At 42.9% G+C, this 13,470-nt stretch overlaps 1 protein-coding gene across 5 annotated transcripts in view; it reads left to right on the top strand.

The window, feature by feature from the left end:
• The window catches only part of LOC116951859 (SWI/SNF-related matrix-associated actin-dependent regulator of chromatin subfamily A member 2-like), a 48,089-nt gene that overhangs the window by 15,501 nt on the left and 19,118 nt on the right, over window positions 1–13,470 (top strand). For all 5 annotated transcript variants that reach the window (XM_032970661.2, XM_032970660.2, XM_032970663.2 and 2 more), the window contains exons 17-25: window positions 759–825; window positions 1,240–1,350; window positions 1,679–1,747; window positions 2,508–2,681; window positions 5,632–5,745; window positions 6,917–7,024; window positions 7,946–8,032; window positions 9,649–9,695; window positions 10,973–11,139. In XM_032970661.2, coding sequence (XP_032826552.1) covers window positions 759–825; window positions 1,240–1,350; window positions 1,679–1,747; window positions 2,508–2,681; window positions 5,632–5,745; window positions 6,917–7,024; window positions 7,946–8,032; window positions 9,649–9,695; window positions 10,973–11,139 — 944 coding nt within the window. The remainder of the gene's footprint in view (window positions 1–758; window positions 826–1,239; window positions 1,351–1,678; window positions 1,748–2,507; window positions 2,682–5,631; window positions 5,746–6,916; window positions 7,025–7,945; window positions 8,033–9,648; window positions 9,696–10,972; window positions 11,140–13,470) is intronic.

The following is a 13,470-nucleotide window of genomic DNA, read 5'->3' as shown; positions in this document are numbered from 1 at the left end:
GGTTCTTTCGGTAAAGTCACGTAGAATGGAAATAAAATAATAAAAATAAAACATAATAACCAAGAAGATGGTGAGGTGTCTTTTGGAAAATGATCCTCAACAGCTCGTGGTATCTTCTGTCCTCTGGGTGGTCATATATTGCTGTGGAGCAACTAAGATTCAAAGATGTTTTCCGGAAGACAATGTATAATCCGGATAAAAAACTAATTCGTGACTCTTGAATTAAAATACAAGGGGAAAAATTAATATTTTAATTTGGAGTATATGGTAATAGTATTAATAATAATAATTCACAGCCATTTGTCAATCCACTGCTGGGTGAAGGCCTCTCCATGCTGTGTCAATCACAGGGTTTGTTTGGCAAAACATCACCATGCTGGTCAGTGTAGGTTGGTGAAGGAGGCATGGGGCAGGACCATTTCAGTTATTTTACCACTTGGCTGGGAAATTGAATTTGGGAAACTGGGTTCATGTTGCAGTGCACTAACCACTCCACTACCGCTCTAACCCCATAACATTTTTGGGAAGCTGTAAAATTATAATGGCCCATTGCTACTGATGGTCCATTGAGATTTGCTTTTGTGTATATGCATATGACTTTGCTTCTTGCTCCACTTTTATATCTAAGTTATGCGTAGTATGTAATATCTTCAACTTTTCACTAGGCTGTAAATTGCACAAAGGTGATAATCTATTATGCATATCACACTAATGTGGCCTTTTTAATATATTTGACAATCTTTATATTTTTTTAACAGGACCTTGTCAAACTGGATGATGGAATTTGACAAATGGGGCCCATCCGTGGTGAAGATATCTTACAAGGTGGCTATTGCTGATGCAAAATATAGATAGAAGTAATATCACTGCCTGCTTCATTTCAGACAAATGAGCTGTAGCGCGTTCATGCATGTAATGAGTGTGTGTACGTATGTTCTTGATAACGGTGGCAAAAATATTTAGATGTTCTCCAGTCATTGTAGAGCCCATTGAGATGCATTTGTATTTTAAAAGGAGATCTGGAGAACAGCATAGACATGTTTTATTTTTATACTTGCAAATGCACAAAATATTTAATAACAAAAATATGCAAGAAGAGAAAAATAACAGTGAGTTCGCTGTTGACTTGCTATGAGGTGTTGCCCATACAATGGGGTGTAATATTTCACAAGTTCCTGAACAAGAGGCAGAATTTTAAATGTGCTTTGCTCACAAAGTGCGCTCTGCGAATTCCTGCAGGGTTCTCCTATTGCGCGGCGAGCATTCATGCCACAGCTTCGCAGCGGAAAGTTCAACGTGCTGCTCACCACGTACGAGTACATCATCAAGGACAAGCACGTGCTGGCCAAGGTAGCCATCGCCTCGGAAATGTGCTGACACGGCCTGCTGTTACCTTTGCTCTTTTTTCCCAGTCGTATTCCATTCGCGTGTTGGGGTGGCCTCCACAAGCTTCCTCGGTGTGCCTGGCAAAAGCGACTTTGAATTATATCTTGCCAGGACTTTTCCCGGAACACTAGAAGAATATTTGTTCCGATTGTACCACGGCTACACGCAAGAGACACGTGCTGCCCCCCCAAGGCTGCAACCGTAACTGTGCCACAATGTAGGCTTAGGACCAACTTGTCTCCTGTCGTTGTGTCCAAGCTATGTACACCTTTGTACCGGTGTGCCCACGCAGCTCCGCTGGAAGTACATGATTGTGGACGAAGGACACAGAATGAAGAATCACCACTGCAAGCTGACCCAGGTATATGAATTTTGGACACTTGTTACTTTAATGATGGACTGTGTTTTGTGGGATAACGTGTGTTCAGTCGTGCAGAAGCTTTAAGTTCCACGACACTTCAAATACAATCATTAGTACGTGTGGTATTTGCCCCATTCTTATCGTGCAAGGCTATCGTAATGGTGTGATGTTTCACATACAGGTATAGTCTGCATTAGTTTCTCAGTTGGGTGCAATACTTGATTTTATCCTTTGCGATAATTTTGTTATTAATTTACGCAAGCTTTTGACCGTGGCTCAGACACATGGCGTACCCATTTTTTTAATAACGCCACTGGATCTTCAGTGTCCTCAGTGAAAGTGTAAAGCATACGGTGTGCATTTTTTTTTAGGTAAAGCACCCGATAGATTGACCAAGGTGGCTGGCTGGGCTCGAACCGTGATCCCCTGCCATCAAGTGGGCAAACGTGCTACTGCTCGGCCGTGTCTACTGATTGATTGACACTACGCGTGTCTTTCTTCCGTCTAGCCTAGGGGGTCGGAAACCAAAATAATAAGACCCATTTTTTTCGAATTCGGTAAATAAACTCAATACTTCAAGAGCCGAAATGCACTTGGTGAATACGAGACTGTGGTCCTTAATAAATAACGTCAGGAAGCAGTCCTTAAAGAGCCGTATGCAGCTCTGGAGCTGCAGGTTTGCCACCCCCCGGCTTAGCCTCCTCTTAACTCTTGATCCCCCCCCCCCCTCCCGGTTCCTGACTCTCCGAACGTCGCGCAGGTGCTGAACACGCACTACATCGCGCCACGACGCCTTCTGCTCACGGGAACGCCGCTGCAGAACAAGCTGCCCGAGCTGTGGGCCCTGCTCAACTTCCTGCTGCCCACCATTTTCAAGAGCTGCAGCACCTTTGAGCAGTGGTTCAACGCCCCCTTTGCCTTGACGGGAGAAAAGGTTCGATTGTTCAGCTCTCTGTAGGCGGATTGAGTAGCTTGGTTTAACACGTAGGCTTTCGCGACCGATATCCAAAATATATATATATGACTACATTAACCACCCTCTGGTGTTTGCACCTGAGGCTCACAGTGATGACATCGCCTCTACTATATTTAAGACCGAAACAGGAAGAAGACTTCACAATTCTGGCTAATCGCCTTATGAAGCCAGTTGTAATCGCCAGTGAAACGTCACACTCGATTGTAAATGTGTGTTTACTCTCCCAACACACCGGTGTGCTAAAGGAGTAATTGATTGACACGTTTTGTTTACGTAACCATGCTAATTGGCTGTGTCGGGTGGTGGCGGATTTAACAACACATAATTATGCATTATAACCCCCAAAAAAAGTCTTTATTAAGGAGTGAGTAACGATTGTGCTTGTGGATTCGGGGCCAGATATGAACACGGCACACGTAGTCTCTGTATGGTTAGAGTGAAATGTTGGCAAAGGTCACACTTGTCCGATGTTTTTCATGACGTGCCAATGTAGCAAATAGAACCGATGGTCAAACGTCAACAAAATATATCTCAGCCAGTATGTGATTCTGGCCGATGGTCAAGTGTCATAGGAAGGTTACATAACTGCTGTGGTGGAAAGCAGTTGCCATTACTATACCTACTATAATCACCCAGGAATGTCTGTTCTTGACGCTTGTGACGTCACTCCACATCGACCAGCCCCCTCATTAATAATCATGAGCATGTGACGTCATACTCTTTGGTTCTATTCGGTAAAGTCACGTAGGTAAAAAAATAAAAATGAAATCACAACGCGATTTTTTTTTACCTACGTGATTTTACCGAATAAAACCAAAGAGTATGGATCCTTGCGCTCACGAAAGCTTTAAATCTCCATGTGACGTCACTCCACATGGAACACACTCCTACCCTCATTAATAATCATGAGCAGCTAACGCAACTCCACATCGAACAGCCCCCCTCATTAATAATCATTAACACGTGACGTCGCCCCCATGTGGTGTGATGTCACACCACATGGGGGGCCGAAGCGCCTCCTTCCTTCCTCGGCGCCAACTTACAACCCTCACTACAAAGGCAGAACCCTCGTGTCACGCGATCTCCGTAACGCTGTTGAGACATCAAAGTAAGAAGGACGTCATGATGAACGAGGGATTATAACCTTGAAATGAAATAGGTCTGTGTCACCGCGCCCTTACAAATTGCACACGAATGGATGCAATGAATATCACGTCTCTGCTTTGCGCTTGCAAGTTTCAGATTTACTGCAATACACCCATCCTTGAACTGGCAAAAGGCTAGTTGATAATAATGTTTGTATTGTTGTCAGCAATTTTGGACAACTCATGTAATGCATTCTTTAAATACGTGTGGTATTCACAGGGTACTTCACAAATCGTAAATTAAAATCGATTCTTATGGTTGAAATATTATGCATTTAATTGTACATGTAAGAATCCGTTTTTATTTTTACAATACAGTGAAACCTTGGATTGCGAGCATAATTCGTTCCGGAAACGTGCTCGTAATCCAAAGCACTCGTATATCAGATGATTCGTTCCACAACCCAAAAATACTGTATTCATATAAAAATTATTAATACAAAATACCTTTTAATATTTTTATTATTTAAATTTAATATAAAGTAATCGAATTTATTAATTACATTTAATCGTGGCTGGTGTGAGGCAGACGAGAGAGAGGAGGAGGGTTATTGTGTAGGATGACTTTCACTTGCAGTACAGTTACTAAAGAACAGCCACTACACTTGGACACAATACAAAAATGCTTTACACACACACACGTGGTCACAACACTATAGTAAACAGTATACGTTCGCACGGATGTTGACTATACGAGTGAGGCACGCCGACTGAGACCGAGCATGGGAGATGATTACCCACAATCCCGCAGCGAGAGAGAGAGAAGAACCATTTGCTCAGTTGTGATCATGTGACGCTCTGCAGACAAAGCGTGTACTGTACGTACTGGTCGTATTGCAAGACATCGCTCGTTTATCAAATTATAATTTTTGCTCGTCTTGCAAAACACTCGCAGACCAAGTTACTCGCAATCCAAGGTTTCACTGTATTACCTTTAGGCTAATTGAACAAACTGAAAATCAAACAATATATGTACGAGAGAGACTATGATTAATAGAGTAAACTGCTAAAAAAATATATTTTACCAGGTTAGGCCCACTGAGCTATATTGCTCTTTTTCAGAAGCAACCTAGTCACAAATGGTAGGTCAACAGAGTAGCTTATCACGTGAAAATGTATAGCAACCAAATCTAAACGCACGTTGATTCTAAATGTGGAGGAGAAAACCAGGGAACCCGGAGAAGAATCCGCGCGACCACGGGGAGAACACGCAATCTCCAAATATACAGCAGGCGTCAGGGTCGTCAGCATGGAATCCACGAACCCACAACCTCCTGCATATCAGGCGACAGTCATGGTGTGACCCAGTGAACCATTGGAAGCCTAGCATATACAGTAAAACCTTGGATTGCGAGCAACTTGGTCTGCGAGTGTTTTGCAAGACGAGCAAAAAATTTTTGATAAATATTAAATTGGTAAACGAGCGAGGGTCTTGCAAATACGAGTGGTACGTATAGACGCTTTGTCTGCCGAGCGTCACGTGATCACAACTGATATACGAGTGCTTTGATATACGAGTGCTTTGGATTACAAGCACGTTTCCGGAACGAATTATGCTCGCAATCCAAGGTTTTACTGTATAATGATGGTTTGGTAGTCTACCCGCTGGCAGGACTGCCAAAAAGTGTTTGGAACCATGCGGAAAAATGCTACACCTGCCTTCCTGTCCCATCTCTATCATCTCTTGGGCTCTGCCTGTTGGCCGGGTTGATCTGCGGGTCGTCCTTTGATGGTTTGCGCGTGGCGTGTTGGCTGCACAACAGGTGGACCTCAACGAGGAGGAGACAATCCTCATCATCCGCCGTCTGCACAAGGTGCTGCGCCCCTTCCTCCTGCGCCGCCTCAAGAAGGAGGTCGAGTCCCAGCTGCCCGAGAAGGTAGTGCTCACACGGGGGCGGGCGACGCCGAGTCCAGAGTGGGCGCGCAGTACTAAACTAAACTTTTTTTTTACCAGGAAAGGCCCACTGAGTTATATATGGCTCTTTTTCAGAAGCGACCTGCGGGATGAGCGAGGAGAGGGTACCTCCAGTGGGATGTTGTGGGGAGGGCTTGTACTTTGGGTATGCCATGGAGTACAGATCAGTTGTCAGTCCACCACTGGGTGAGGGCCACCACCACACCACGTGCATTGGGGGGGGGGGGGGGGTTATTTGACCTTGCTTTACGCTGGCCTTTGTGGGTTTGTTAAAGCGGGGGTGGAGTTAGAGTTGGAGGCTTGAAGGATGGGCTTTGCCGCTTTGCCCTCTGCTGCCCAACAACATCATCTCACAGCACACCGTCACCCCTGTTTATAGAAATATACATGCTGGCACACACAAGGAGGATGCGGGGTGCATCATTTTCAGATGAATGCAATAGAAGCCGAATTAAAATCAAATTCATAATTGCTTGTAGTCGTTTGCATTTATAATATGGATGAACGTTTATATCTTTTTCCCCGCGCACGGTATGTTAATGTTGGTGAAATACTCGCAAAGAATATCTGCTAGTGTGCGGACTCGCCTGTTGCAGATTTCTTGTAATGTTCATTTCACTTACCTGTGACAAGATACAAAGTGTAATCAAATTCTCTCACGTGGCTCAAAGAGAACAAATTGTATTACCACTGATGTGATTTCTGGTTGTACCGTGTATTTTTCTGAATGACATCGGAAGTTTCGCTGCATGTGCCGGGAGCTTCTTCAGGAACTGCGAACTGTTTAGCGTGAAGTCCGACGATTCATTTTGCATGCTGGGAGCCTCTTCAGTATCTGTGGTTCCCGAGGAACACTGTAGTTCCTGAGGAAGCTACCAGAACGTGGAGCAAAACTATCAGATATGCTGAACAACACAGCACAACCTAAATTCGATTGAAAACGAATTTATTTAGAACTGCTAGTTGTGTTTTAATTTGTTGTCCTTCCCTCGCATCTCAGAATAGCACCGTTTGCTGCGTAATGGCGCGAAAGAAGTTCAACATACAAATAATGCATCGGGAGCTATACAGCGCAACTGTAAAAAAAACCTGCACCGTTCCGTTGTTCGTTTATTAAAACTGCGTTCCGGCAGGTGGAGTACGTGATCAAGTGCGACATGTCGGCGCTGCAGAAGGTGCTGTACCGACACATGCAGGCCAAGGGCGTGCTGCTCACCGATGGCTCAGAGAAGGACAAGAAGGTGCCACACCATTATTGCATGGGCGTACGGCACAGAAATCCCACCAACTTGCCTTCATCTCACAGTTTACCAAATCCCCGCTTGTGTAAGCTGCAGAGTGTGTGCATGTTGCGGGTTGTTGTAGAGGTCCCCAAGACAGATTGAAATTTTACTTACCCCTGATGTCAGCTGTGACAGGGAATCAAACTCAGGTCGGCAAGGTCATTGCACAGTACTAGAACCACAGTGCCACCACACCGTCTGATAATAATTTACAGACCTTTTGTCAAATCACTGCCCGATAAAGACCACCCACATGTTGTGTAAATGATGGTGTTTGACCATATTTTGCGATCTTCTCAATGTATATTGATAAAGTGGGGACTTGGGGAGTGATACATCGATATTTCTCCAATTTGCACGTTGAATTGTGTGGCTGGAAGCAGTCGCTCGTATACCACTTTCCATTTTGAGACAAGGCTTGGTGTGCAGACCATTTATAAATTGTAAAACTCCCAAACTTGCTGAACTGTGACCGTATTGTGTTCACATATGGATGAGTTTTCTTCGGTTGCTCTGGTTTTCTCCACCATGAAGAACACTCGTGAAGGTCCTTGATCTAACATCTCCATAACGAGTCCTTTAGATTCAGTTCATGATTTCCTGGATAGAGGGCATTGTAGATATCACACTTGTAGCAATTGCTTACCCCTTTGGACATCTTCTTTTCACCCACTCGTGATTGTTTAAGTCTCGACAAGGGCCGATGTTAGCACTAATAATTATATATAAAAAGATCTGTTAGGAAAACAATGAATTTATCAATAAAATTATAATATTGCTAGGATGATGCCAGTTCCCAGAGTTGAGGGTGCAGCATAGCAGTAGTCGCGTAACGAGGTTTGTTTTTGACCAGCAACACGTGTTACCCCTAACCTACAGGGCAAGGGTGGTGCCAAGACTCTGATGAACACCATCGTACAGCTGAGGAAGATTGCAAACCATCCTTACATGTTCCAGCACATCGAGGTGAGCGGGTCTGCTGCAAAAGAGACTCGGGGTTGTTGCTACGTTTAGTTTTGCTTTGTGGTTTTGCACTGGCACTCGTGTGCTTGTGTATATATCCCCCTTGGAATTGCCTGATTAATGATGTTTATGTCACTTTTAATGAAATACGCAATTAAAACATTGTTTATAATTTGCTGTTATTACCACTGCTATTGCCATAGTTCGTCGCAATTTGCCATGCGCATTCTGGGAAATTTACCTCTGCAGTTGCCTCAACTGAAGGGCCTTCATGCAGACTTTGGCGAGGGAGAAAAATATTCCAATCATTAATATTTTTCAGCAGGCTCTAGTGTTGATGATACTCAGTATTCATTTTAGTACAGAGTTTGTCACCTTCTTAAGCAAATAGTGAACTAAAACATTGGTCCAGAAGGCATTGTAGGCTGATGGAACAAAATCAAATAAATCGGGACGCATTGTTTTATCAAGGAGTTGGGAGGCGTGGAGAAAATGATCAAAGCTCCTTGTATGCAGCCTGAACCAGGTGAACCATGAACTGCTGCTTGAAGGTGTTTTCTTGGTAAAAGTAGACTTGTCTTATTTTTTTATTTAAAGCTTTCGTGGCTGCAGGGATTCATATTCTTGGTTCTTTCGGTAAAGTCACGTAGAAGGGAAACAATAAAATAATAAAAATATAAAACAATATAATTCTCACGACGTTTCGACTGCAACACAAGCAATCATCATCAGGTGTGAAAACCACAGCAAGAAAATTTGACCTTTTTTCAAATTTGACCTTTTTTCAAATTTTCTTGCTGTGGTTTTCACACCTGATGATGATTGCTTGTGTTGCAGTCGAAACGTCGTGAGAATTGTATTTTATATTTTTCTTATTTTATTGTTTCCCTTCTACGTGACTTTACCGAAAGAACAAAGAATATTCGTCTTATTTTCTTACCTGACCTTAAATCAATGTTTGGCTTCCGGTTGCTGAACCATTGCATTTTAAGGCCGCATTCGTTGCACACAAAGTGTTTGCCACAAATGAACCACAATACCTCGCTGCTCTCATCAAAGAGTGTAAATTGTCGCGCAAAACTCTGGTCACCCTCGCAGCGGTGGGTTTTGGCTAACCATCGGGTTAGCTTTTTTAGATGCGCTTTTGCGGCAGTCTGGAATGCTCTTCCGATATTAGGAAGCCACTGGAGCTATACACTTTTAAATATAGATTGAAAACTTGTTTCTTTAGAACTGCTTTTCGTGTTTAGTTTGTCGTCCTTCCCCCGCACGTCCGATTAGCGTGGTTGGCTACGTACAGTGCAAAAGAAGTTCAACATACAATCTTTTAATTTAATTCATTCCTAATTAATCCATTGCTTAAACTGGCATTCAAAGTAATTGTACTTTTTCCATTCAATGGTTAAACGGCCTTGCAGGCTGCTTAATGAAAGCCAGGATGTTGATGTGGCGCCCCTGATGCGATTGATTCAAAATGTGCCACTGGTTCGCGGTAACTAGCAAGTCGTGCTCAGAGAGCACGTGCCACCATTGGATTTTAAACTCTTCCAGGAGCAAGTGTCTTGATTCGTGTCTTGAGAGGCAAATGAGTGACTGTGCTTTGGTGTGTGGGACTGCAGGAGTCGTTTGCGGAACATCTTGGCTTCCCCAACAGCATCGTGCAAGGGTGAGAGTAATATTAACATTATTACGAGCTTAATATAGTTGCAATTTTAAATGTGCCTATTTTAAGGTTATTGTAAAGGTGCAAAGCATGGGAACTTTTTTGTTGTGGAAACATTTAGATTCAGTCGCACTGCGGTTTTGCGTGTTTTTTCCACTTGTACAACTTGGGAACATTGGGTGGTCCTGCTTGTGGATGCTTCCCAAAAGCACCCTGCACCGGTTCACTGTTTCGCATTCTTGAATGTCTGTCGGTGACTTACATTCAAGACAGAAACGGGACTTCTTCACAATTCTAGCTCATCGCCTGATGAAACCGGTTGTAATCAATCGCCAGCGAAACGTGCTCGAATTGTAAATATTGTGGGTTTACTCTCCAAACAATACCGGTGGTGCTGAAGTAGTCACTCATTGGCACATTTTGTTTACATCACAAACATTACTAATTTGCTGTGTTGGGTGGTGGTAGGTTTAATGACGCATTTATATTTACAGGATCTAACCCAAAAAACCTTTATTATGGACTTCATCTTAAGTGAACCAAAATGCTCGTGGATAAATGTATTGTCTCTAGCACACACATTCTTAAGTTGTGTGAAGGTACCTTACCACTGTTACGTAGCAGTTCGGCTTCCTCAGATTTCAATTGGTTGCACCTGGTCAAGGGGCATTTTGAAGTGACCATCTGTTCTATGTTGATGCTACTTTTGTGCTTACAAGGGCAGATGGGAAACTGATGTAATCGTCTCCACCCTAGCCGTCAGATTTGACTGTTCACGAGAGGGAGTTTTGTTAATCAACGGTGATCGAATGAGAGTTTTTATGACGTAGCTCTACATTTTATTTGAAAACATTTGCAAACAATTGAAAATGATGAGGTAGCAAAATTTTTGTTGAATTCCTTACATACGTTTACAGTGTTCCTACATTTTAAAGTTCTTGTTGAAAAACATTGGAAGTTAAACTTGTCTGGAGTTGACTCAACGCATCATAATGCCGAGGTTGACAAAATGAGCATCACTTTGTGGGAAACGACCAGCAGTGATCCTGGCGCCTACCATATGAATTCCACCATGAGCTCAAGCTTGGCAGAGATGACTACTGCCTATGACAGTGCCCGTTTGAGAGGCGTACACACTTTGATTTTGTTGGTGTGTTAGTTTGTTGCCCTTCCATTGCACCTCCTATAAGCACGGTTTGGCTACATATGGTGCGAAATAAGTTCAACGTACTTACGTACATTGACTTCGACTAACCAATGTCTTTATAAACTGGTTTCAGGGCTGACCTATTCCGCGCATCTGGGAAGTTCGAGCTACTGGACCGCATCCTGCCCAAGCTGAGAGTCAGCAACCACCGAGTGCTGCTTTTCTGCCAGATGACCTCCCTCATGACCATCATGGAGGACTACTTTGCCTTCCGCAGCTTTCGCTACCTGCGCCTTGATGGTGAGCCGTCTTCTACCTCGTGACAGATTTGCTTTGAGTGAATACACGCGTGATTTAAATTTATAACTGATGAGGTGCCATCGTAGTGGCGCCAATCTGTGCCACACACCCTCCCACATGGCCTTGTGGAAACCTTGGAACCGATAAAGTTATTTTCGTTATTCTTTTGGTTCCATTACGAACGGAATCTGGATAAAAACTGATGTACATGTACGTCATCGGAACGGGAAAGGGTAAAGGACTACGGGCTGAAATAGCTACCGTGGTAATACAGGACAATGTCCATAGTGCGACAAAGTGCAACTGCATCTCAACACATTGTGCAGCAGTATTGTGTCTTGTCCCCCCGTCTTTCCACGTTCTTGCTTGTGGTTGGGGCTGTGTTGGGTAGGTTCACGTGTATGTCGCATCCCACTACCCCCCCCACCCACCATCTCCTCGTGTGCCCCCCCCCTCTACCTTACATGACTACTGTGACTCGTGGAACACAACACTTCAACCATTATTTATCTGGTTGCACAATTCTCATTGTTATCCAGTTGAATCCATATGTAGTGGGTATGCAGTGCACCCATAAATATGAGCTAAAGAAAATGCTGCATGTAAGAATAATCATCCTTTTGGAAATATTAACGCTTTACGTATCAGACTGCTCTCAATTAGCGACCAGCTGCCAAAGCCACGTGGCCAAATAATTAAACTAAGCGGTCATTCAGCAACTGTAAGTCACAGTTGCTTCATCAGCGCATGTTTCAACGTTGAGCAGCGAGGGCATGTTGTGTCGTATATGCAACAGATGGGGACTTGATTTACCCACTCAGAAAAGTGACAGCAGCCCGAATGAGGGCAGTGTGAGAGCAGGTTCTACAATAATATTTAACTAAACTTATCCTTGACCGCTTCACTTGTCACCACCAAGGGAAGGTTATCGCTAGGGCCAAGGTCGGCTAGTTGTTGTTTGTCGAAGATTTTCTGTGTTGTAAGAAGCACATTTTTTTATGTAATAATCGAATCAACGGTCTAATGCTCATAATCCATGCATCTAATGGTGCATTCAAGAACCACCGTCAATGTATAAAAATTATATTTAAATGTTATTCGGCTTATTGAATTAATGACTGAGGAAATAAATATGAGATGGTACAGTAAAAACAATCTATACAATGTCCATAAAAAATGATGACCCTGGAATTGTGACAGATGAAATCATTACATTCTCTCATTTTATTACTATCATAAAGTTAAACCAAAGATTTTTATGGCATTTTTTTCAGTCTCTTTATAAGGGTTATAATTATATGTAAAGCTTCACGCTTAATAGCTTTATTGTCCACATGCATGAAATGTACAGCAATATAATTAGTTTTTTTGTTATCGTGCATTTACTTTGAGTTTGATTCAATCACGGATCAAATCTATATTAATTGTTGAGTTATATTCCCATATGGTTGTAGCTCATTTACATCTTTTTTATATTATGCTTTTTGTATGACCTGGTTTGGATTTGTGGTCATGTCATTATATAGTATTACATTTGCACTGCAATGGAAATTAACAAAAAAATATTAAAAGTGTACTGTATATACTGAGAGAAACATCCTTGACCTTACCAGAGTTTTTTTGTTCAGTAGCCTTTACACACAGCTAGCAGCAGATCATGAAAGGCATTTCAGCTGGGTGCTTTGGCAGGAGGGGCTGGCACATGTGCATCAGAGGAGAGAGGGCGTTTGTCACCCTTTGACCAATGCAAAGTCCAAATGACGGGCCATGTGCTGCACCATGAACCGCGTGCAGCTGACTTGTGCTTTTGCGACTGCTAAATAACAACAGCTAGTTTATAGTTAACTAAACAAGACTAGTAAGCTCTAGAGAGTTTTTATTTTGGCATATATCGAGGTGTTTTTGACGAGTGCTGGTTTCCGTGTGGGCAAAGTGAGCTCTTTAAGCTATTTAGTAGATGTACCTTGGTCAGAGAATCTACACCTTGGAGAAATGTGCTTTAATTGGCTCGGGAAGCCAGCCACCCTAGAGGCAACTCATTAGTGATCTTGACTTCAACTTGTATCAGCCTCTGAGTGCAATTACTGAATTTGGCAGGGGAGAAAAAATAATTTGCTTTTATGTCTGCGACAATAGGCGATGCCTAAATTGGAAAAGAGGCTTGTTTATCCTAGTTAGCTCTTCCTTGGTTATAAACCTAATCTAGCTTTCGTTCGGACTGACATACATCATTGTATGATGTCATCGTATGGTTACTGTAAAACGTATTTGTTCACTTCATAAAGCATTGGTTGTAACCGATGCTTATTTACAATGAGCATGGTACAGTTT

The sequence above is a fragment of the Petromyzon marinus genome, chromosome 44, assembly GCF_048934315.1.
Source record: "Petromyzon marinus isolate PM22_M1 ecotype Great Lakes invasive population chromosome 44, UKy_Petmar_22M1.pri1.0, whole genome shotgun sequence".
NCBI classification, from domain to species: domain Eukaryota; kingdom Metazoa; phylum Chordata; class Hyperoartia; order Petromyzontiformes; family Petromyzontidae; genus Petromyzon; species Petromyzon marinus.
Note: the sequence above shows the minus strand (reverse complement) of the source record. Positions and strands in the feature narration are given on the sequence as shown.